The following is a 21,663-nucleotide window of genomic DNA, read 5'->3' as shown; positions in this document are numbered from 1 at the left end:
TATCTCACAGGCAGATCCTTTGAGATAGCCTGGTGTATCCTGGAGAGGCGAGACATCCAGATCTCACTCAACTCAACTCAACTTTATTTATATAGCGCTTTTACAATTTTCATTGTTACAAAGCAGCTGTACATGAGACACATTGACTACAAGCAAAACAATCAAAGTTGTACCTGCAAAAACAAGAAAAGGTTGAAAACACAGAAGACAGACACACCCACACACAAAACACTCCACACACACAACACGCACACACAGACACACACACACACACACACACACACACACACACACACACACACGTACGTACACAGACAAGTACGCACACACACACACGCTCAGTGAGAGCACACATTTAGGATAAAGGAGAGAGAAGCACAGGTCAAATATAACAGATAATAAATTCCTATATGCAATATTAATTAAGTAAAACTTTAAGATTCTAAAGCAGCCCCCCCGGTCAGGCAGATAGTGCAAAAACAGTATGCAAACGGTGGCGAGGAACCCAAAACTCTAATCGAGAAAAAAAACCTCAGGAGAACCCAGGCCCAACCAGGGGATTCCAGTTCCCCTCTGGCAAAAGCTGCTGCCTCTGCACAAGCTCCAGAGAGCTTGCACAACAAGGCTAAATAAAATAAATAAACTTAATAATAAAATAAATTATAGTTTAAGATTATCATTAATAATCTAATAGCATTTGAAATTTTGTGGTGAAGACATGTCAAGAGACCGCGTCCTTCTTTATCCAGCTCTATCATCTCAGCTCTTGTCAGGTCCCCACTTCCCATTCTCCGCTCTACCATCAGGTCAGGCCATGAACTGCATCCTGCTCGCTGTGGTAACCTTGGAACAATGAGACAAGACTGGCTGAGAGTAGAGTACTGTTCTGTACTCTTTGATGCAACAAGTACATCAGTTGTGTTTTTGGTTCCGGTTGATCTAACTAATGCAGCCTAAACCCTCTGAAGATTTATATTATGGAAGAGTAGTGTATGCAAGATTAAAAAGATGCGTCTTTAGTCTAGATTTAAACTGACAGAGTGTGTCTGCCTCCCGGACAGTGCAGGGAAGACTATTCCAAAGTTTAGGCGCTAGATAGGAAAAGGATCTACCACCTGCACTTGATTTTGAAATTCTAGGTATTACCAACTGACAGGACGCCTGAGAGCGTAATGCACGTGAAGGACTGTAATACAAAAGGAGTTCATTCAAGTACTGAGGAGCTAAACCATGTAAGGCTTTATAGGTAATAAGCAAGATTTTAAAGTTAACGCGATGCTTTATAGGTAACCAGTGCAAGGTTGACAGAACCGGGCTAATATGTTCATACTTTTTTGTACGTGTAAGAACTCGAGCTGCCGCGTTTTGGACCAATTGGAGTTTTTGTAATAAGCCTGCAGGGCAACCACCTAACAGTGCATTACAGTAATCTAGTCTTGATGTCATGAATGCATGAATTAACTTCTCTGCATCTGAGATTGACAGCATATGACGTAGTTTAGATATATTCTTAAAATGGAAAAACGCAATTTTACAGGTGTTGGCGACGTGGCTCTCAAATGACAGATTACTATCGAATAGAACGCCAAGATTCTTTGCTGACGACGAGGGTTTTATGGAACATCCGTCAATAGTTAAACAGTATTCTTGGTTGTTACTTATAGCAGTTTTCGGTCCAATAAGTAACACTTCCGTTTTGTCCGAGTTCAGTAATAAAAAGTTGTTACTCATCCAGTTTTTTATATCGACTATGCATTCCATTATTCGATGGAACTGCTGTGTTTCATGAGGCTTCGAGGAAATATAAAGTTGAGTATCATCAGCATAACAGTGAAAGCTAACTCCGTGTCGCTTTATTATATCTCCTAGAGGTAGCATGTATAATGCGAAGAGCAGAGGCCCTAAGACTGAGCCCTGTGGTACACCGTACTGGACTTGCGATTTGCGTGACACCTCATTGTTTATTGCTACAAATTGAAAACGGTCGGATAAATAAGATTTAAACCATTTCAAAGCTATTCCCTTAATGCCGACATAATTTTCGAGTCTATGTAGGAGTGTGCTGTGGTCAATGGTATCGAATGCAGCACTAAGGTCTAGCAGCACCAATAACGAGATACAACCTCGGTCAGACGCCAATAGCAGATCATTTGTAACTCTGATCAAAGCAGTCTCTGTACTGTGACATGCTCTAAATCCAGCTGACAACTGGAGTTCCTCAGGGATCAGTTCTTGCTCCTCTCCACTTTTCTATATATACCACTTCCCTGGGTCCAATTGTTAAGGCACATGGGTTCTCATACCATTTTTATGCAGATGACACACAGTTTCATTTCTCTTTTCAACAAGATGACCCCACCATCTCTGCCCATGTCTATGCCTGCCTTCTGCCTCTCTTCTTGGATGAAAGAGCATCACCTACATCTCAACCTCTCCAAGACAGAACTCCTGGTTATACCAGCCCACCCATCAATTGAACACCACCTTACCATTCAGCTCGGATCCTCAACTATAACACCCACCAAGTCTGCAAGGAACCTGGGGGTGATGCTCAACGACCAGCTAAAATTCACGTTCCACATCGCAGCAACCACTCGAACTTGCAGGTATGTGCTCTACAACATCAGGAAAATCAGGCCGTTCCTGTTGGAGCATGCCTCTCAGCTGCTAGTCCAAGCTCTGGTCATATCAAGACTGGACTACTGCAATTCTCTACTGGCTGGCCTTCCAACCAATGCAGTCAAGCCCTTGCAAATGATCCAGAAGGCAGCTGCACATCTAGTTTTCAATCAGCCTAAAAGAACCCATGTAACACCCCTCCTGATTTCACTTCACTGGCTTCCAGTTGCCGCCCGCATCAAGTTTAAATCTCTGACACTGGTCTTCAGAACAATAACGGCAAATTCGCCCGTTTACCCTAACTCACTGTTCCAGGTCTACATCCCCTCCCGTCATCTTCGGTCTGAAAATGAGTGACGCCTAGTTTTTTCATCACAGCGAGGCACCAAATCGCTTGCAAAAACCTTTACTCATTCGGTTACCCTGTGATGGAATGAAATGCCAGCCTCCACCCGAACTGCAGCATCCTTCACAACTTTCAAAAAACAGCTCAAAATTTACCTGTTCCGCATTTATTGTACTAACCAATAACTGTCTGACCATCTGTCTGTCCAAAAGAATAATAATTGTTCATTCTCTCCTTTGCTTACTCCAGCTTTAATCCTCCTAGTAGCATGGCCTTGTAAACTAACGGTACTGTTTAGCGTGTTGACAAAATGTTTATATGCTCTCCTACTTGTAAGTCTCTTTGGATAAAAGCGTGTGCCAAATTAATAAATGTAAATGTAAGAGTGGGTTTCTTCAGTAGCGGGTTTATACGGGCCTCTTTGAAAACTGTGGGAAATGTTCCAGTGGTGAGATGAGTTGATAATGTGGGTCAGAGCAGGGACAACTTATGGAGAAATGGCCTGAAGGAGATTTTTTATATTTATAGTAATAAATCACTTAGTTTAGTTAAAGACAAGAACGTCTTGGTTACGGATGTAACCTCAGTTCCCTGATGGAGGGAACGAGACGTTGTGTTGAGCCGACAGATGGGGCTCGCTTTTGAGAACCTATCAACTTCTGACTAGTTTAGAAAAGGCCAATGAAATTGGTGAATGAAATTTGCATGCCGGACTATAAAAGGGAGACGGCATGCTGCATTCATTCATCTTTTGGTCTGAGGAGCCTGAGCATCCCTCGACCGCTGCGGCGGGCAACCAGCGTTGTGGCAAGAAGGACACAATGTCTCGTTCCCTCCATCAGGGAACTGAGGTTACATCCGTAACCAAGACGTTCCCTTTCTGTCGGTCTCTCGACGTTGTGTCGAGCCGACAGATGGGGTTCCTATGGAAAATGCCACAGCGCTGTGCCGCTTCACAATCTCTAGCGGAGCGACGCTGACTGGCCTGGGCGAGTCAGACGTGAGCGCTAGCGTGAAATTGTAACCGTCCAGTGGAGAGGTAGGGGGTTTTGGAAAAAGGTGGGAAGCCACCGGCCGTCACGGGCGGAGGCCTTGATTCACTAACAGCGAGAAGCCGCCCGGCACCGTAAGGGCCACTGGGTAAGCATTATTCCCATAAAACGCTACAGAGAGCACTATCCTACCATAGGGAGGAATTAGTGCAGACATCACATGGTCTCACCATCAGGGGAGAACTCATGGGAAAACGTGCGGACTGAAGGAGTTAACCGCAAGGTGGAGGTCCACCTAGGGAGGTCATGGGTTGCCGAGGTGGGAACCATTCATGAGGATACATCAGACGGAACCGCCCACGGGGGGGGCGGGGGCGGGTTGGGGTGTTTACCACGTCTGGAGCACTAGGTCCGGTTATAGATATGTGGTAGGTAACTCAACTGTTCCCCGGCCTAAGGAGGCAGAGCTGCTCTGCCCAGCCTGCCCCCAGGAGGGTGCTTAGTGATGGATGGAATGCCTGTTCTTTACCCAGTGGGGAATGAAGGGAGGCGTAATAGCCGCTGATCCCCCTAGAGGAAGGGGGTAGGGCTTTCGCAGGCTTACGCCCTACCGGCAGCCAGTCCTACACGTTGCCCTGCAGGACGCGGGCTGACACCGGTTCCACGCGTAGGTATTAGAACCTCGCAAAGGTGTTGGGCGTAGCCCAACCCGCAGCTCTGCAGATGTCTGCCAGAGAGGCGCCCTGAGCCAGTGCCCATGAGGAGTGTGCCTCACTCCTAATGGGCAGTGGCGATCTTGAGATCGGTATGCCATAGCGACGGCATCCACGATCCAGTGCGTCACCTCTGTTTGGAGACAGCCCTCCCCTTCGGCTGACCTCCAGAACAGACAAGACCTGCTCAGAGCTTCTGAAGCTCTGCGTGCGGTCCAAGTAGAGGCGCAGTGCGCGTACTGGACACAACACGGACGGGGTTGGGTCTTCCTCCCCTGTGGGGAGTGCCTGCAGGTTCACCACCTGGTCTCTCGGGGTAGTGGTGGGAACTTTGGGCACGTAGCCAAGCCGGGGTCTCAGGATAACGTGATAATCACCGGGCCAGAGTTCTAGGCAATCTGTGGACATGGAGGGTGCTTGTAGGTCCCCTATCCTCTTGGAGGTGAGTGCCATCAGGAGAGCCGTCTTTATCGTGAGGTGAGAAGGAGCTGCAGCTCCGAGGGGCTCGAAGGGGGGGGGCTTTTGAGGCCCGCCACCTAGGTCGCAAGAGGGTACGGAGCGCGGATGAGGCGGTAGCCTTCTCGGGCCCCCTTAGGAACCTAATGACCAGGTTGTGCTGTCCCAGAGGCTTCCCAGCAACTGGGTCGTGATGAGCGGCCGTACCGGCTACATACACTCCCAGTGTGGAGGGGGGAGAGGTTACTCTCCAGTCTCTCTTGAGGAAGGGACAGCACGTTCCCGATCAAGCAACTCCGTGGGCCTTCTCTTCGAGAAGAGCACCAGGACGAGAAGAGCCGCCACTTATGGGCGTATAGCCGCCTAGTGGCCGAGGCCCTAGTCTGAGTGGTGTCTCAACCCCCGGGGGTGGGCCACTCAGGATCTCCTCATCCCGTCCAGGCATGGAAGTTCCAGGGGTCTGCCTGGTATGCCATAACGTGCACCTTCCCCTGGGAAAGGGGGTCCTTCGCTAGGGGGATCGGCCAGGGGGGAGTTGTTGTCAAGAGCCTTAGCTCCGAGAACCAAGTCTGGTTGGGCCAATAGGGCGCAACTAGTACCACTTGATGCTCCTCTTCCCTGGCCTTGCACAAGACCTGTGCAATGAGGCTCACTGGGGGGAAGGCATACTTCCGCTTACCCCATGGCCAGCTGTGCGCTAAGGTATCCGTGCCGAGGGGTCCCTGGCATCTGGTAGACGGCAGGATGTGCTTCTGCGTAAGCATCCTAAATGGTAGCTTGAGTAGGTGCCTGTTCAGGGTACGCAGATCTAGCAACCCCCCTTTTTGGGGATGATGAATTACGGGCTGCAAATCCTGTTGAACATCCCGGCTAGAGGGACGAGCATTATTGCTTGCCAGAGGGGTGGTGACCCTGGCCCAAAGCACAGGAGCATCCTAAACTCTGACTGAGGTTGAAAGGATGTCCTGAACTTGAGCGGGCATCTGGTAAGTTGTATCATGTAGCCGAGACGGATCGTATCCCGTAGCCACCGTGATGGTTTGGGGGCTCTAGTAAGGCTCCCAGGGACCGAGACAGGGGCTAGGGGTATGATCTGCTTCATCGACCTCCCAGGGGGTGGTTCGATGGCGAGCATTGTGGATCCCTTGCTGTGGGGAGGCCCCCGGGGAGGAGATCGGCTCTGCTGCTTACCTGCCTGGCGATTATGTAGCACAACGCACTGTCGTTTGAGAGTGCTGAGGGCTACTGATTTTCCTCGACATTGGGTCTGCCGTGACGCAACATCGAGTTGCCGAGCACCGTCGTGTAGAGGGTGAGAGCGGCTGTGATAAACACCCAGAGAGAGAAGAAACTCTTAAGAGAGTGGGCTGTTGGGACGGGGCAGGAACTGTCCCGGATCGACCACTCAGCAATGGAATGGCTGGTGTCGGGCCCGATGGCATTCTCGATCTCCCTGGGGTCTTCCCATGAGGGCTGCTTCTGCTTTCGGCGCGGCTGCTGACGGGGCGATGGTCTCCTCTTCGATGTCCCTTCCCGGGGGGCCGCCTGAGTGGGGGGCACCAGAGCCGGAGGGCGTCTAAGAGGACCAGGGCTGCTGGGAAGCAGATGGTGCATGGGACTCGACGGCCGAGGCGGCCGAGTCGCGGCGAGGGAGGATATGCTTGATATCCTCTGTCTGCTTCTTTACTGTCGAGAACTGCGGCTCAACAGTATCACCAAACAGCCCCCCCCCTTGCGAGATGGTTGCGTCGAGAAGGTGGACCTTCGACACCGGAGATGCCGAGACCCTCCATGCTTTGGACGGGAGTCTAGGTCGAGCCCCCCAGGTGGTGGCCGCCGCCTGCAGGCACGAGTGCACCGCGGCGGCATGCTCCACCTGGGGGACATCGACGTATCCTCTAGCTGCCTCACCCTCGAGGGAAGAGAGGGTGACAGAACTTGTTTGACGTGAACGTGCCGAAAAGGGGCGTTCCAGGTCTTACTAAGTTCTTAATGCACTTCCGGTAAACACGGCACTGGGGGCGGGTGCGGCCTGGAGCAGCGCTCAAACCCGAGGCACCATGTAACCAGCCGCGAGTGCTGGGAGAGGCAGTGCGGGCACTGCAACCCAATGCTCACGGTGGTCCGGGAAAGCATGGCTGACATTTCGACTTCCGCCTCTTCCTGGGCTCGACCCCCCGAGGGAGGGAGCCCGAGGAATCTTCGGAGTGGGATGGTAGTACGTCACCCCCCGATGCTGCAAGAGACATCTCATCACCACGCATCGTGTCCGAATACGTGGTTGAGGAACAAGACGGTGGGACCGTCTCCTGGGGAACGGTCAGACGAGCTAGACGAGGTGCGAACGGTCCGTGAGCCAGTGGCTGGTGGATTAACGCTCACAATAATCCTCATATCACCCTCGCTGCTTGCCGTAGCGGGTGGCAGGGCCGTAGTCCTGCCGTCACGGAACGGGGAGCAAACGGTGTGGTTGCTGTGTCCCGTGGGAACACAGCCACCTGTGACGCAGCGTCTGAATCCACAACGTCTGACCCAGCGTACTGGAAGCAGACACCGTGTCCGTCCCCCTCCTCGATGAGTGTGTTGCACCCATGAGAACAGCAGGACATGCCACGCTGGAGAAATTTGCTCTTTTAGAAAAAAACACTCGAACACTCCTGGCACTGCCGAGACGCCCAGGGGAAGTCACTGCAGGAAGGGACCGTCCTCTGCACCACGTCGTAAGATTCCAGCAGTAATTCGGCGTAAAGATGGAAGTCTCGAAGTCAATCAGTGTGAAGGCTCTGAAGAACAAAAGGTGAATGAATGCAGCACGCAGTCTCCCTTTTATACCCGGATATCCGGGGGCGGAATCCGGCATGCAAATTTCATTCGCCAATTTCATTGGCCTTTTCTAAACTAGTCAGAAGTTGATAGGTTCTCAAGAGCGAACCCCATCTGTCGGCTCGACACAACGTCTCGTTCCCTCCATCAGGGAACTGAGGTTACATCCGTAACCAAGACGTTGTCTCTGCTCAACAGGAAGTTGGACATTTAGTTATTTACGAAAAGTGTACAGTATGCAATTCATGCAATTGCCACCAAACTTGGTTTCTGATACCAAAACAGATTTGTGAGATCTTGAATGGTGTTGCCATGGTGAAGCCATACATTTATGGCAGAATTTGGGAACTGGGGAAGGACTGCATATCTGTGAGCCAATTTTTATGACATTTTAAGTAGGGTCGGTATCGTTTGGGCCGATACCGGTGCCAAATTGATACTTTAAAAACGGTACCGTGCCGAAAGATTGCCTAAATCGATACTTTTAAAAAAGAGCCACAAAACGCTGGTGGATGACATTAAATACAGTATTTTTTTAATTGAAAAAAAGTAAATGATTTAAATTGAACAATATCGGGTATGCAAAATATTAATTCCATATACAGAGAGCCTTGTTACTAAAACCGCTATTATTGATCTTCTAGGTTACATCATATGTGCATTATTTTAAAAACAGACAGTACGTATAATAAATAAGTATATACGCATAACATGCAGTCGGAGTAAAAAGCTTGACAGACTAATGTCTGATCAGATTGACAGCTGCTATAAGGTTTAAAGTAGCACTTTCACTGCTGCATCTCTCTCTTCTTTTTTGTCAAATGCGTTACTTTGTTATAAATTAACTTCGCATCAAAACTACATTGTGCATTAAACATGCGCAACAGATGTGTTGGATTTGTATAAATAGAGCTTTCCGACTTGCATTCACATGAAAGGGAGAAAATATTTGAATCGATGGCGCAGTCAGAATTTATGTAGCACCGGAATGAGGCACCAAAATCTGCCTTCGTATTTAGCCCAGTACATATAAGGTTTCGGTACCCAACCTTAATTTTATGTAGGGCTGTTGTCCATTAAGCATGGACAAAAGCTTAGACACAGGCGTGGAGGAAAAAAGCTAAATTGCAAACTGATTTTTGATTTTCTGAATGATGATAAATGTATGCCAAAGAGGAAACAGAAACTGTCATATCATCTGCATGCATCGAGTGATGAAGGGGTGAATGTTTATTGTCATTGTATGCTAACAGTGGCGCAAACAACAAGATTTGTTTAGCAGCTCTTCTTCCAGACTCAAAAAATATTTAAATAACAGTGTAAACAATATAAACAAACTAAACAGTATAGACATTATTATCAAAATAGTATAAATAGTATATATGATTGAGCAGTATAAACAGTAGTGCAAGGGCAAGTGAAATGTTTAAACAATACGAACAATAGAACAGTTGTAAGGAGTAGTGCAATACTAATATAGCTTTGTAAATGTCACGGAATGACGCCACAAACTGAAGACAAGATACTGATTTCCAAAGACAGGTGCAGGAGCTTCTAGGAACATGGGTATTGTAGTCCTAGGGGGAAACAGGCATGGAAACAGCGTGGGACTGTGACAGTAAACATTTGACAGTAGTGTACCAACAGCAGTGTTATTGAAGTAGTGCAGCAGGTAAGCAATGTACCAGTATAGGCAGAATAGTGTAGTGGTAACCAAAATAAACATGACTGCAGTAGCAGCATGCTGCAGTAATGTGAGGTAGTGCATTTGTATACAAGATTATAAAAGGGATTGTACATTGTTATGTGTAAAGACTGTATGCAAACAGTACACACTGGCAAATTATGAGTAGTAAGTTATGTTTTAGGTTCAGCACGATTTAAAGCAGCCATGGCTCTCGGGAAAAACAAATCTTAAATCTGGTTGTGCGTAAGTATATGGCTTTGTAGTGCCTGCCTGATGGTAACAGTTTAAAGAAATGATGGCCTGCGTGTGTGGATGTCACCCCTCCTACACGATACAAGACGAGCCACACCACAATACCTTGTAACCATTTATTGGAAGTCCCCAGGGAACAAAGGGGATAATCCACAGGTAAACAGGTAAGTGATCCACGGGTACACAAGGTAAGTAATCCACAGGTAAACCAGTTAAGCAATCCAAAGGTAAACAGGTTAAGTAATCCACATGTAAACAGATAATCAACTGGATCAGCATTAAACGAACACATAAGATGAGTAGACCTGACCACAAACACAACAAATCACAAGGCATATATAGTGTCCATGGGGATGAGGTTCAGGTGGAGTGTAATCAAAAACAGCGTGGTGTGCAGGGGATTATGGGAAGTGTAGTCCAGTGGTGAATGAGGGCGGACACTGGACTGTGACAGTACGCCCCCTCTCGAAAAGGCGCAACCTTGCGCCGTAACGGATCTAACAGAGGAGGGTGGGTGGGGGTTCAGGAGTGGGACGGACCTCAGGTGATGACAGGTGGTAAAGGCAGGCAGATGACCAAATGAACCAAGGTGGTGATGACGGTGGTAGGAGCAAGGGTGGAGACAGAAGGGAGCCAAAGCAGGAGGAGCCAGTTGGGACCCAGGCCACAGCCAGGATGGTGACACACGAAGGAGCCAATGGAGGGTGAAGCCATGGAGGAGGAGGGACTGACGACTTCAGGGGGCCGACCGATGGAGGAGACGCAGGTGGAGGTGGAGCCTGAGGCGGAGACAAAGAGCCGATGAGCCAGGGTGACGGCAAGGATCCAGAGGGCCATGGTGGAACTGACGGGCAGAGGCAGAGACGGCGATCCGGGAGTCCATGGCTGAGCCGGAGCGACTGAGGACCAAGCTGTAGCTGGAGGCAGGGAGTTCCAAACAGAGCCTGTGGGACAGAGCGACGAGGCACAACCAGAGGAGTGGAGTCCAGAGGCGATGGCGGTTCGACGACCGACCAAGGCATAACCAGAGGGACGAGGGAGCCCGGTGAAGCTGGTGGACGACCGGGCAACAGTGGCGATGAGGGAGCTTGGAGCCAAGGTGGAGCCGAGATGGGCCGAGAACTCAGAGGCTGAGGACAGAGACGAGGGATCCTCCAGCCACAAAGCTGAAGGAGACTGGCAGCCCCATGACGATCCCACACCACTGATGGTTGGCTGAGGGTGAGAAGAGGGACTGGCAGGATGCAGTGGCTGAAGTGGTGATGCTGACAGGGGATGGGGAAGTGGGAGAGGGAGGCTGGGTGGGAGTTCAGGCTTTCGTGGGGGTTCTGGGATAGTGTGCGCTGCCCACACACACCATATTGCGACTCCCAGAATCGGGAACACCAGGGGCAGAGGAACTACCTCCGTAGAGGTAGCAGGGTAGACTGACAGTTCAGGACAGAAAAGCAGATGGGGAAAACAGGTATATCGGGGCAAATAGGTATATCAGGGCAAACCGGCACTTCTAAATTGTCCCATGAGTCCAGTGTAACCTCACCCTCAGCGGTGGTGCAGTGGGCGGGGCTTTCCTTTGTGCCCTCATTCTCCACTGTCGCGCGTGATGTAGCCAGCTCTCGCACCTGGTCGGATGTGCAGTGAGTCTCTGGCTCTGGTCAATCCTCGACTCAGTCGCTCCTGATGGAGATGGCTCTTGGGTTGCGTCAGGCTCTGGCTCTCCATCCATGGTGGGCTCAGGCGTATACTCCACGGAGCAGGGTGTTGTAGGGCTGGGCTCTGGGTCCGGAGTGGGACTGATGAGCAGCAAGTTGTTACTCACAAGCACCCATTCCACAAACTCTGCGAAACTCCCCTGAGGATGATCTCCAGACAACTGAGCTCTGCACGCATTGTTCAAGTAGAAAGTACAGAGGCAGTCGTCCGGGTAGTGGGTATCAATGGATAGTTCCACAAACAGTCTTGTATGATCCTCGAGGGAAAAGTTACCCTGCTCCAGCAGTAGAAGGAGAATGGCCGGGTCATCCATTTAAAAAAACAGGAAAAAATTAAAACTGACAAAAAAACTGAAACAAAACAAGGGGAAAAGGGAAGACGCTCACACTAACTTCTTTTCGGTCCGGTATTCTGTAACGGTTGTGGTGTGGACATCGTTTCAGTGGTCAGGTCTTCTGTCACCCCCCTACACGATACAAGACGAGCCACACCACAATACCTTTTATTGTAAGTCCTCAGGGAACAAAAGGGATAATCCAGAGGTAAACAGATAAATGATCCACGGATACACAAAGTAAGTAATCCATAGGTAAACAGGTTAAGTCATCCACAGGTAAACAGATAAACAACTGGCTCATCACTAAACAAACACATAAGACGCGTAGATCTGACCACAAACACAACAAAACACAAGGCATATATATAGTGTCCATGGGGATGAGGTTCATGGGGAGTGTAATCATGGGTCTCAGGTGCGGGTGTAATAAAAGATGGTGCGCGGGTGTAATCAAAGATGGTGTGGTGTGCAGGGGATTATGGGAAGTGTAGTCCGGTGGTGAATGAGGGCAGACAGTGGACTGTGACAGTGGAGTCCTTGTTGCCTTTCTGAGACACAGTGTGTTATATATATGTCCTCCATATGTCCTCAGTGCAGATGGTTCTTTGTGCACTGGAGACAACACACTGAAGCACCCTCTGTCCGCTGAAGTACAGAAGAGATACCATGTTGAAATGCAGAATGTCATGATACTCTCTATAGAACAGTGATAGAAGGTTACCAGCCGCTTTTTTCGCAGTCTGGCTTTTTTCAGTGTTATCAGAAAGAACAACCTCTGCTGTCCCTTTTTCATTTGTGCAGTGTCATTTGTGGTCCAGGTGAAGTCCTCTGTAAAGTGAACTCCTAGGAAACGGATGCTGGGACCTCTCTCTGTTCTCTCTCTCCTAATGAAAACTGAAGCATGATTCTCTTTCTGGGATTTTTCAGTGGTGGAAAGTACTTGAGGAATGGTGCTTGATTACTATATTTAAGTATTATTTTTGGGGATCTGTACTTTACTCGAGTACAATTTTAACCAAATACTTGTACTTTTGCTTGACTACATTTTTAAAGAAAAAGTAGTACTTTTATTCACTACAATTTTATTTACACTTGAAAAGTACTCGTTACATTTTTGCAGGTCTTTGCAGGATTGCATTATTTTCAATGTACAGGGAAATATTATTAGATTTAGACAAAACAGATCTAGTACCAATGAGTAGGGCCTCACTTTTGTCACCATTTAATTTCAAGAAATTAACTGAAAGCCAATCTTTAATTTCAGCTAGACAACTGGACAGAAAGGGTGGAGGAAAATAACCAGTGGATTTAGCAGACAGGTAAAGTTGGTTGTCGTCTGCATAACAGTGAAAATGAATACCATGCTTAGTTAAAATGTAACCAGAGTGAGTATATAAATAATGAACAAAAGTGGGCCCAAAACAGAACTCTGTGGAACACCAGTGGTGACTGTAGATGTTCTTGATCTGAAACTTTTTAATTGAACAAGCTGAGTGCGACCGAAAAAAAAAGACCTAATCCAAGACAGAGAAGGGCCAGTAATCCCAATAGAAGCTAACCTGTCAAGGAGTATTTTATGAGAGATGGTATCAAAGGCTGCACTGAAGTCATGAATGACAAGTATAGTTAATAACCCAGAGTCAGCTGCCAGCAACAGATCATTGGTAATTTTGACAAGAGCAGTCTCAGTACTATGGTGGGGACGAAAACCAGATTGGAATTGTTCAAACAAATTATTATTTGTGCATTTGTGTTCAGTTCATCATTCTTTGTAAAATGGCAGTATGCTTAAATCCAGACCCAACAATTTCAATCCCATCCCTGTGTTCTCTCTCTTTCTCACTAACCCTGTCATCTCCCTCTCTCCTTCTCTGAACGTGCCCTGCATGTGAAGCAAGCGGGTGACTGAGACGCAATTTATCTCGCCGTTTTCCTGCAACCCTTTATGTTTCAACAGAAAACAAATTTTCCACCATTCCCTGTATATTTTTACTCTTTACATCAAGGTTCGCATCAAAAGAACATTTTAATTTCTTGTTTATCCTTCAATCATTGCATCACCTAAATGGAATACTTTCAAAATAATGTGATTAAGATCATAACTGTTGCAAGCATTCATAACTGTTGCAAGCATACTCATTGCATGTTCATCATGGCGTGGAATAACCATGAAATACATCCATACAAAGCTGTTTTGTTAACGGAAACACTGCATTGGGGTATTCAGTTTTTTCAACAGAATTTTGTGAGACTGCGGTGGGTAAAATTATATGGCCCTAATTTATACATACAGTATGTATGTAAAATTAATGTCCATTGTCAGTTACCTGCCTATTTAGTGATGACCTGCACTATCATCACTATATTGAGCTTCAAAGTTTTTGCATTCTATTTGATGTTACAGATAGAACCTTTTTTTGTTTTAAATACAAATATGTGAATAACTCAAAGACTTAAATGGGACATCATAGGATTCTACATGTATGCCTCTGTATTATGTAGCAGACAGCAAAGCAGTTTACTAGGACTTGCAACGGAATTATGGTGTGTATCGTGTATTTGTGCTGCAGGCTAATTGACAGTTTAAATGAAAATTGGGACAAACACATTACTGCAAACTACTAATTTAAAAGGGGTTCTATTGGCTACTACTTAGAACGTAATATAAGTCACAGGTGGCCCCAGAATGTTTCAGGTCAAAATACATCATAACATGTCCTAAATGCCCATTATTTCGGTGCATCACTAGTTGGTACCCATTCCACTAATATTTCACTATGACAGGGTGGACATATTTTAGCTTGTTTTAAACATGTGACAGCTTTACAACATCCAACTACACAATATGATGAAAATTGGGAAATATAAGTGTAGATACTTACTGTGTGTGCCGCAGATGTTTTAACTTCCACTGAGGAACCACATCAGTTGGTTTCTTAAAAGGGCATTCACCCCTTAATGATAGGGTGGACAGCATTTTAAGGAAAATTTTATTTTATGTAATTTATTCACTTATTACACTCAATGAAGTTAACTGAACAGTGTATGGGACATGCCAAAATCACACACATCGAATCAAAGAAAATGGTATAAAATGAGGGAAAAAAACAATGAAAGGTTCCTCTTTATTGTAGTCGTGTGTGTGTGTGTGTTCATGTCTGTATATCCAGGTGGGGACCTAAACCTGAATACACACCAACACATGGGGACTCGTGTCACCGTGGGGACCAAAATTGAGGTCCCCAGGGGCAAAAAAGCAATAAATTGTACAGAACAATATTTTTTACAAATCTAAAAATGCAAAAAGTGTTCTATGATCTTTAGGTTTAGGGATAGGGTTAGGGGATAGAATATACAGTTTGTACAGTATAAAAACATTACGCCTATGGACTGTCCCCACGGGGATAGTCAACCAAAGCCTGTGTGTGTGTGTGTGTGTGTGTGTGTGTGTTTGGCCATTTATAATGAAACCTCAAAATGTCATTATTCTGCATTATGTTCATGACGGCTCAGTGATTCTGATGAGGACACCAAAGGCACTTTCTAGTGATATTTACCCTGTCCTTGTGATTAGTTCATGGTGGTTCTATTCTCTCACAGGTATTTCTGATTTCAGCCTTGTTTTTGGCTGTGGGCTTGCCCTGTAAATAAATAAGTTGTTTATGTTGTTAAAGCTGTCTGTGCCTGGATTTTGTCTACCTAACAGTAAGCACGTTTTTGTGAAAGAGGTGCACTGGTACACTCCATGGTTGTGCTAAAACAACACATTTTCAGTTAAGGACAACACAACGTGTCATTTCTTGGGACAACAGATTTTGTGTTATGTTACTTTTAACATTAATTGTGATGTCCCTATCATTGATTTCAAATGGAAAAATAACACAATGTGTTGATATTAACACATCCTTTTTAAGAGTGTAGGCAGCCTGTGCGCAGGTGTTTTTGTTTTCATGGCATCAGATTGGCAGATATCTTCAGTATTTTGCTAGCATCTAAAAATCTTAAAAAGTACATTAAAAGAAATAAAATATGTATTTTAGGCAGGGGACTGGCATATTAAGCTTTGCTAAATGAGCTAGTGTCATTACAGTATATTTGATTGGTCATTGGGCTGGACTTGTTACGCAGATCTGCGGCCGTATGTATAAAGCATTTTAGAGTCAAAATTTAAGAATGACTTCATTTTATTCTTATTCCTAGACTTAAGAATAAGTGTGATTCATAAAGGTTTCTAAGTGTTGAAAATGCCGTTCCCTGTGATCCCATTTTAGTTAGTGTGTAATGTTGCTGTTAGAGCATAAATAATAACTGCAAAATTATAAATCTCAAAGTTCAATGCCGAGCGAGATATTGTCTTTAACAGATTTCGCTTTTCAAGGACTATACAGAGAATAGCTGGAATCGGACTACAGCCCTCTACTTCCCAGGTATGATGTCTGATGTCATATCCCTCGCCATAGTAGAAAAACATAGAGAAACAGGGGAGTCCTTTCCATAATATGAAAAAAAATGCAATCTCTAACAAAGATTGACGTTTGCACATGCACTAGCAGACCTCCGTTACACTTCTCAGTTCTGATCGATCCGTGTGTTTTTAACTGATGAAGCGAAGCTGATGCCATTTACTTTTTACTGCTAAAGCTTATGTATACTCCACATGTGCACTGAGAGGGGGAGAAGCGGAAACTCGCTAATATGGTATGGGTGGGACATCTTCAGACACATATGTTATAAACGGGGAACCTATCACAACAGACTGGGTCAGCTTTACCAATCAGAGCGTTTTGGAAGGAGGGACTTTATAGAAAATACTCCAACTATATGAAGGACTTCTATAAAAATTCCTACTTGTAACTAAGAAATATTTGACACTTCCCTTACGAAAATTTGCCATGGTTATACTACAGTTAAAACCAAAAAACATGGTTACTGTAGTAAAACAATGGTTATCACAAAATAACCATGATTTGAAAACCATGTTTTTGTAAAAAACATAGTAAACGATGGTAATTGTAGTAAAATCATGGTTTTGCCCCAAGTAATCAATGCACCAAAAAACGTCTTGGTTACGGATGTAACCTCGGTTCCCTGATGGAGGGAACGAGACATTGTGTCGAACCGACAGAATGGGGTTTGTCTTGAGAACCTATCATCTTCTGAATATTTAGAAAAGGCCAATGAAAATTGGCGAATGAAATTTGCATGCCGGTCTCCTCCCCGGATGTCCGGGTATAAGAGGGAAGCCGGCGTGCTCATTCATTCACCTGTTGGTCTGAGGAGCCTAAAGCATCCTCCCCCGACCGCTGGGGTGGGCGGCCAGTGTTGTGGCATGAGGGACACAACGTCTCGTTCCCTCCAGAGCTTTACACAAAGTTGGGAAGCCCCTGTCACCGGCCGTCACGGGCGGAGGCCTAGTTCTCTAAATGGCGAGAAGCCGCCCGGCACCGTACGGGCCACTGGGTAAGCATTATTCCCCCCTGGGGGAAAAACGCTTCAGAGGCCACTACCTACCGTAGGGAGGAATTAGTGGAGACACCACATGGTCTCACCATCAGGGGAGAACTCATGGGAGGAATGTGCGGACTGCAGGAGTTAACCGCAAGGTGGGAGTCCACCTGGGGAGGTCATGGGTTGCCAAGGTGGGAACCATTCATGAGCTATGTGGGAGATAACTCAACTGTTCCCCGGCCTAAGGGGGCAGGGCTGCTCTGCCCAGCCTGTCCCCTGGAAGGGTGCTTAGTGATGGATGGAATGCCTGTTCTTTACCCGAGGGGAAAGAAGTGAGGCGGGATCGCCACTGCTCCCCCCGGAGGGGGAAGGGCTTCCGCAGGCGTACGCCCTACCAGCTGCCGGTCCCACACCTTGCCAGGATGCAGGCTGACACCGGTTCCGCGCGAAGGTATAAGAACCTCACGGAGTTGTTGGGCATAGCCCAACCCGCAGCTCTGCAGATGTCTGCCAGAGAGGCGTCCTGAGCCAGTGCCCATGAGGGGTGTGCCTCACTCCGAACGGGCAGGGGCGAATTGCGATCGGTATGCCCTAACGAGGGCATCCACGATCCAGTGCGCCAGCCTCTGTTTGGAGACAGCCCTCCTGCTGACCTCCGAAACAGACAAAGAGCTGCTCAGAGCTTCTGGGCTCTGCGTGCGGTCCAAGTAGAGGCGCTGTGCACGTACTGGACACAACACGGATAGGTTGGGTCTTCCTCCCCGGTGGGGAGCGCCTGCAGGTTCACCACCTGGTCTCTCGGGAGAGTGGTGGGAACCTTGGGCACGTAGCCGGGGCGGGGTCTCAAGATAACGTGAGAATCCCGGCCCCGAGTTCTAGGCAATCTGTGGACACGGAGGGTGCTTGTAGATCCCCTACCCTCTTGGAGGTGAGCGCCATGTGGAAAGCCGTCTTTATCAAGACTGAGAAAGAGCGGCAACCCCGAGAGGCTCGAAGGGGGCGGGGCCTCTTGAGGCCCGCCACCTAGGTCGCAAGAGGGTACGGAGCGCGGGTAAGGTGGTCACCCTCTCGCGCCCCTTAGGAACCTAATGACCAGGTCGTGCTGTCCCAGAGGCTACCCAGTACTTGGGTTATGATGAGCGGCCGTAGCGGCTACATACATTCCCAGTGTGGAGGGGGAGAGGTTACTCCCCAGTCTCTCTTGAGGACGGGACAGCTCGTACCCGACCGAGCAACTCCGCGGGTCTTCTCGCCGAGAAGAGCACCAGGACGAGAAGAGGCGCCACCTATAGGCGTATAGCCGCCCAGTGGCCGAAGCCCTAGCCTGAGTGACGTCCCAACCAGACCGGAGGTGGGTCACTCAGGATCTCCTCATCCCGTCCAGACATGGAGACCAGGTTCTGCCTGGGATGCCGTAACGTGCCCCTTCCCCTGGGGAAGCAGTTCGCCAGGGGGAGCGGCCAGGGGGGAGTTGTTGTCAGAGCCTTAGCTCCGAGAACCAAGTCCTGGTTAGGCCAAAAGGGGTGTAACTAGTACCACTTGATGCTCCTCTTCCCTGGCCTTGCACAGGACCTGTGCAATGAGGCTCACTGGGGGGGGAAGCGTACTTCCGCTAGTCCCGCGGCCAGCTGTGCGCAAGGGCATCCATGCCAAGGGTTGCCTCGGACAGGGAGTACCAAAGCGGACAATGGGTGGAGTCCGGGGAGGCAACAGGACCACCTGTGCCTGGCCAAACCTCTCCCAAATGAGCGGCTGCGCAGGGATGGAGTCGCCACTCTCCGCGAGGCGTCGACTGACGAGAGAGCGCATCAGCTGTCTGGTTCAGGACGCCTGGGATGTGATCACCTGCAGACTCCAGAGGAGGAGGCGCCGGGCGAGTCATGTTAGCTGCCATGAGCGAATCCAATGATATACGCCACATCAGCTGTGCTGTCTGACCAGACCAGCACGTGCTTGCCCTGCACGAGAGGTAGTAGCCTCCTGAATGCAAGTAGCACAACCAACAACTCTAGGCAGTTGAAATGCCAATGCAGGCGGGGGACCGTCGACTGCCCTGACACTGCTTGCCCGTTGCACACGGCACCCCAACCCCAAGGAGGTCATGGAGACCAGGGGGTTAGGGTGTGTTGGCAGAAAAGCGTGTGACCATACGCCTGCTGCCGGTGTGCCACGCTCTCCAAGGAACTTGACTCTGTAGCCAGTGTTGGAGCGGTCGTATGTGCATCGACCCGAGGGGGACCACCCCCGCCGAGGATGCCATGTATCCCAGGAGCCTCTGAAATTGTTTCAGGGGGACCGCTGAGTGTCTGAAGCTTCAGGCAGTTCAACACTGATCGGGTGCGCTCTGTAGTCAGTCGCACTTCCTCTGGGAGGCCGCGTGGGTGTGGGCTTCCTCGTCGCGGGTCTTGCGCCCCCGACGTGAGCAGGGGTGAGCGGGGCCGCTCATGAGGACAGAGTCGAGTTCCCTACCGAGAAAGAGGATGCTCTGCACCGGGGAGAGCTTGCTCTTCTCAGTTGACCTGTATCCCCACCGATCTAGGTGCCGGAGCACCAGGTCCCTGTGTATACACAACAGATTTCGAGAGTGCGCCAAACTGAGCCAGTCGTCGAGATAGTTTAGTACCCGCACACCTCCTTCCCCTCAGCGACCTTCGTAAAGACTCGTGGAGACAGGGACAGACCGAAGGGGATGACCCTGTACTGATATGCCCGTCCCTCGAACACGAACCGTCGGAACGGCCGATGTCAAGGGAGGATCGAGACATGAAGTACGCGTCCTTCAGGTCGATTGCCATGAACCAGTCCTGACACCTGACGGACGTCAGGATGCGCTTCTGTGTGATCAACCTGAAAGGCAGCTATTGTGTAGGTGCCTGTTCAGAACACACAGACCCAAGATAGGGCGCAACCCCCTCCCTTTCTTGGGTACAATGAAGTACAGGCTGTAAAACCCGTTGAACATCTCGGCTGATGAGACGGGCTCGACCACTCCCTTCACCAGAAGGGTGGCTACCTCGGCCCGAAGTACGGGAACATCCTAGCCTCTGACTGAGGTATATCGGATGCCCTGAAACTTGGCAGGCGTGAGGCGACTGGATCGCGTAGCCGAGACGGATCGTCTTCCCTAGCCAGCCTGACAGTCTGGGAAGCCGGATAGGCTCCCAGAATGAGACAGGGACTAAAGGTACGATCTTTTCATCGTCCCCCCGGGGGGTGGTTCGATGGCTAGCAGTACGGATTCCTTGCCGGGGGAGGTCCCCCGGGGAGGAGATCGGCTCTGCTGTTTTTCCTGCCTGGTGACTGCGCAGCTCAACGCACTGTCTGACTGAGACTGCTGAGGGCTGGTGTTTATACTCGACATTGCGCTTCGCCATGACGCAACGTCGAGTTTGCCGTTCACCGTCGTGCAGAGGAGGATGGGGCCAGCAGATGGAGAGACGGGGCAGGATCCGTCCCTATCCGACTTCCCAGCGATGTGGCTGGGGTCAGGCCCAATGGTAGCCTTGATCCCCCTGAGGTCTTCCCATGAGGGCCACTTCACCGCGGCTGCTGATGGGGCGATGGTCTCCTCTTCGCTGTCTCCTCCAGGGGGGGGCGCCTGAGTGGGGGGCGCCAGAGCTGGAGGGCGTCGAAGAGGACCAAGGCTGCTGGGAAGCAGACAGTGCACGGGACTCGACGGCCGAGGCGGCCGAGTCGCGGCACGGAGGACTGCTTCTTTACTGTTGAGAACCCTCCGGGGGTGAGCGGGGCCGCTGCGGCTCTACAGTAACACCAACCAGCCCCCCCTTGCGAGAAGGGTGCGTTGAGAAAGCGGACCTTCTCGGCGTTACTCATCTGCGCAAGGATCGGCCAGAGGAGTTTCTCATGTACCACAAGTGTGGACATCGTCCGACCCATGGCCCGCGTGGTCACCTTGGTCGCCCGTAGAGCGAGGTCGGTGGCGGTGCGGAGTTCCTGCATAAGCGCTGGGTCGGTCTTACCCTCGTGGAGCTCTCTCAACGCCCTGGCCTGGCAGGAGCCATAGCGTGGAGAGAGGAGGCAGCTTGGTCCGCTGCAATGTAAGCTCTCGACACCAGAGATGCCAAGACACCACATGCTTTGGACGGGAGTCTAGGTCGAGCCCCCCCCAGGTGGCCACCGACTACGGGCACGAGTGCACCGCGGCGGCATACTCCACCTGGGGGACAACGACGTATCCTCCAGCTGTCTCAACCTCGAGGGAAGAGAGGGTGACGGAACTTTGTCTTACTAAGTTCCTCATGCACTTCCGGTAAACA

At 49.2% G+C, this 21,663-nt stretch overlaps 2 protein-coding genes across 4 annotated transcripts in view; one reads left to right on the top strand and one right to left on the bottom strand.

Annotated features, from left to right (window-relative positions):
* The window catches only part of flrt1a (fibronectin leucine rich transmembrane protein 1a), an 89,665-nt gene that overhangs the window by 21,525 nt on the left and 46,477 nt on the right, over positions 1-21,663 (bottom strand). The window contains exon 1 of one of the 3 annotated variants that reach the window (XM_057321920.1): positions 14,821-15,137. The exons of the other annotated variants lie outside the window; for them this stretch is intronic. The gene's annotated coding sequence lies outside the window, so the exon portion shown is untranslated. Of the gene's footprint in view, positions 1-14,820; positions 15,138-21,663 lie in introns of those variants that run through there. 3 annotated transcript variants of the gene reach the window in all.
* LOC130546583 (uncharacterized) lies at positions 2,329-3,161 on the top strand. The gene has a single exon (XM_057321941.1). It carries the CDS (start codon positions 2,350-2,352, stop codon positions 2,974-2,976), a length of 627 nt encoding a protein of 208 aa, XP_057177924.1. The 5' UTR covers positions 2,329-2,349; the 3' UTR covers positions 2,977-3,161.

The sequence above is a fragment of the Triplophysa rosa genome, linkage group LG2 (assembly GCF_024868665.1).
Source record: "Triplophysa rosa linkage group LG2, Trosa_1v2, whole genome shotgun sequence".
Lineage (NCBI taxonomy): Eukaryota > Metazoa > Chordata > Actinopteri > Cypriniformes > Nemacheilidae > Triplophysa > Triplophysa rosa.
This window is presented reverse-complemented; position numbering and strand designations above follow the sequence as displayed.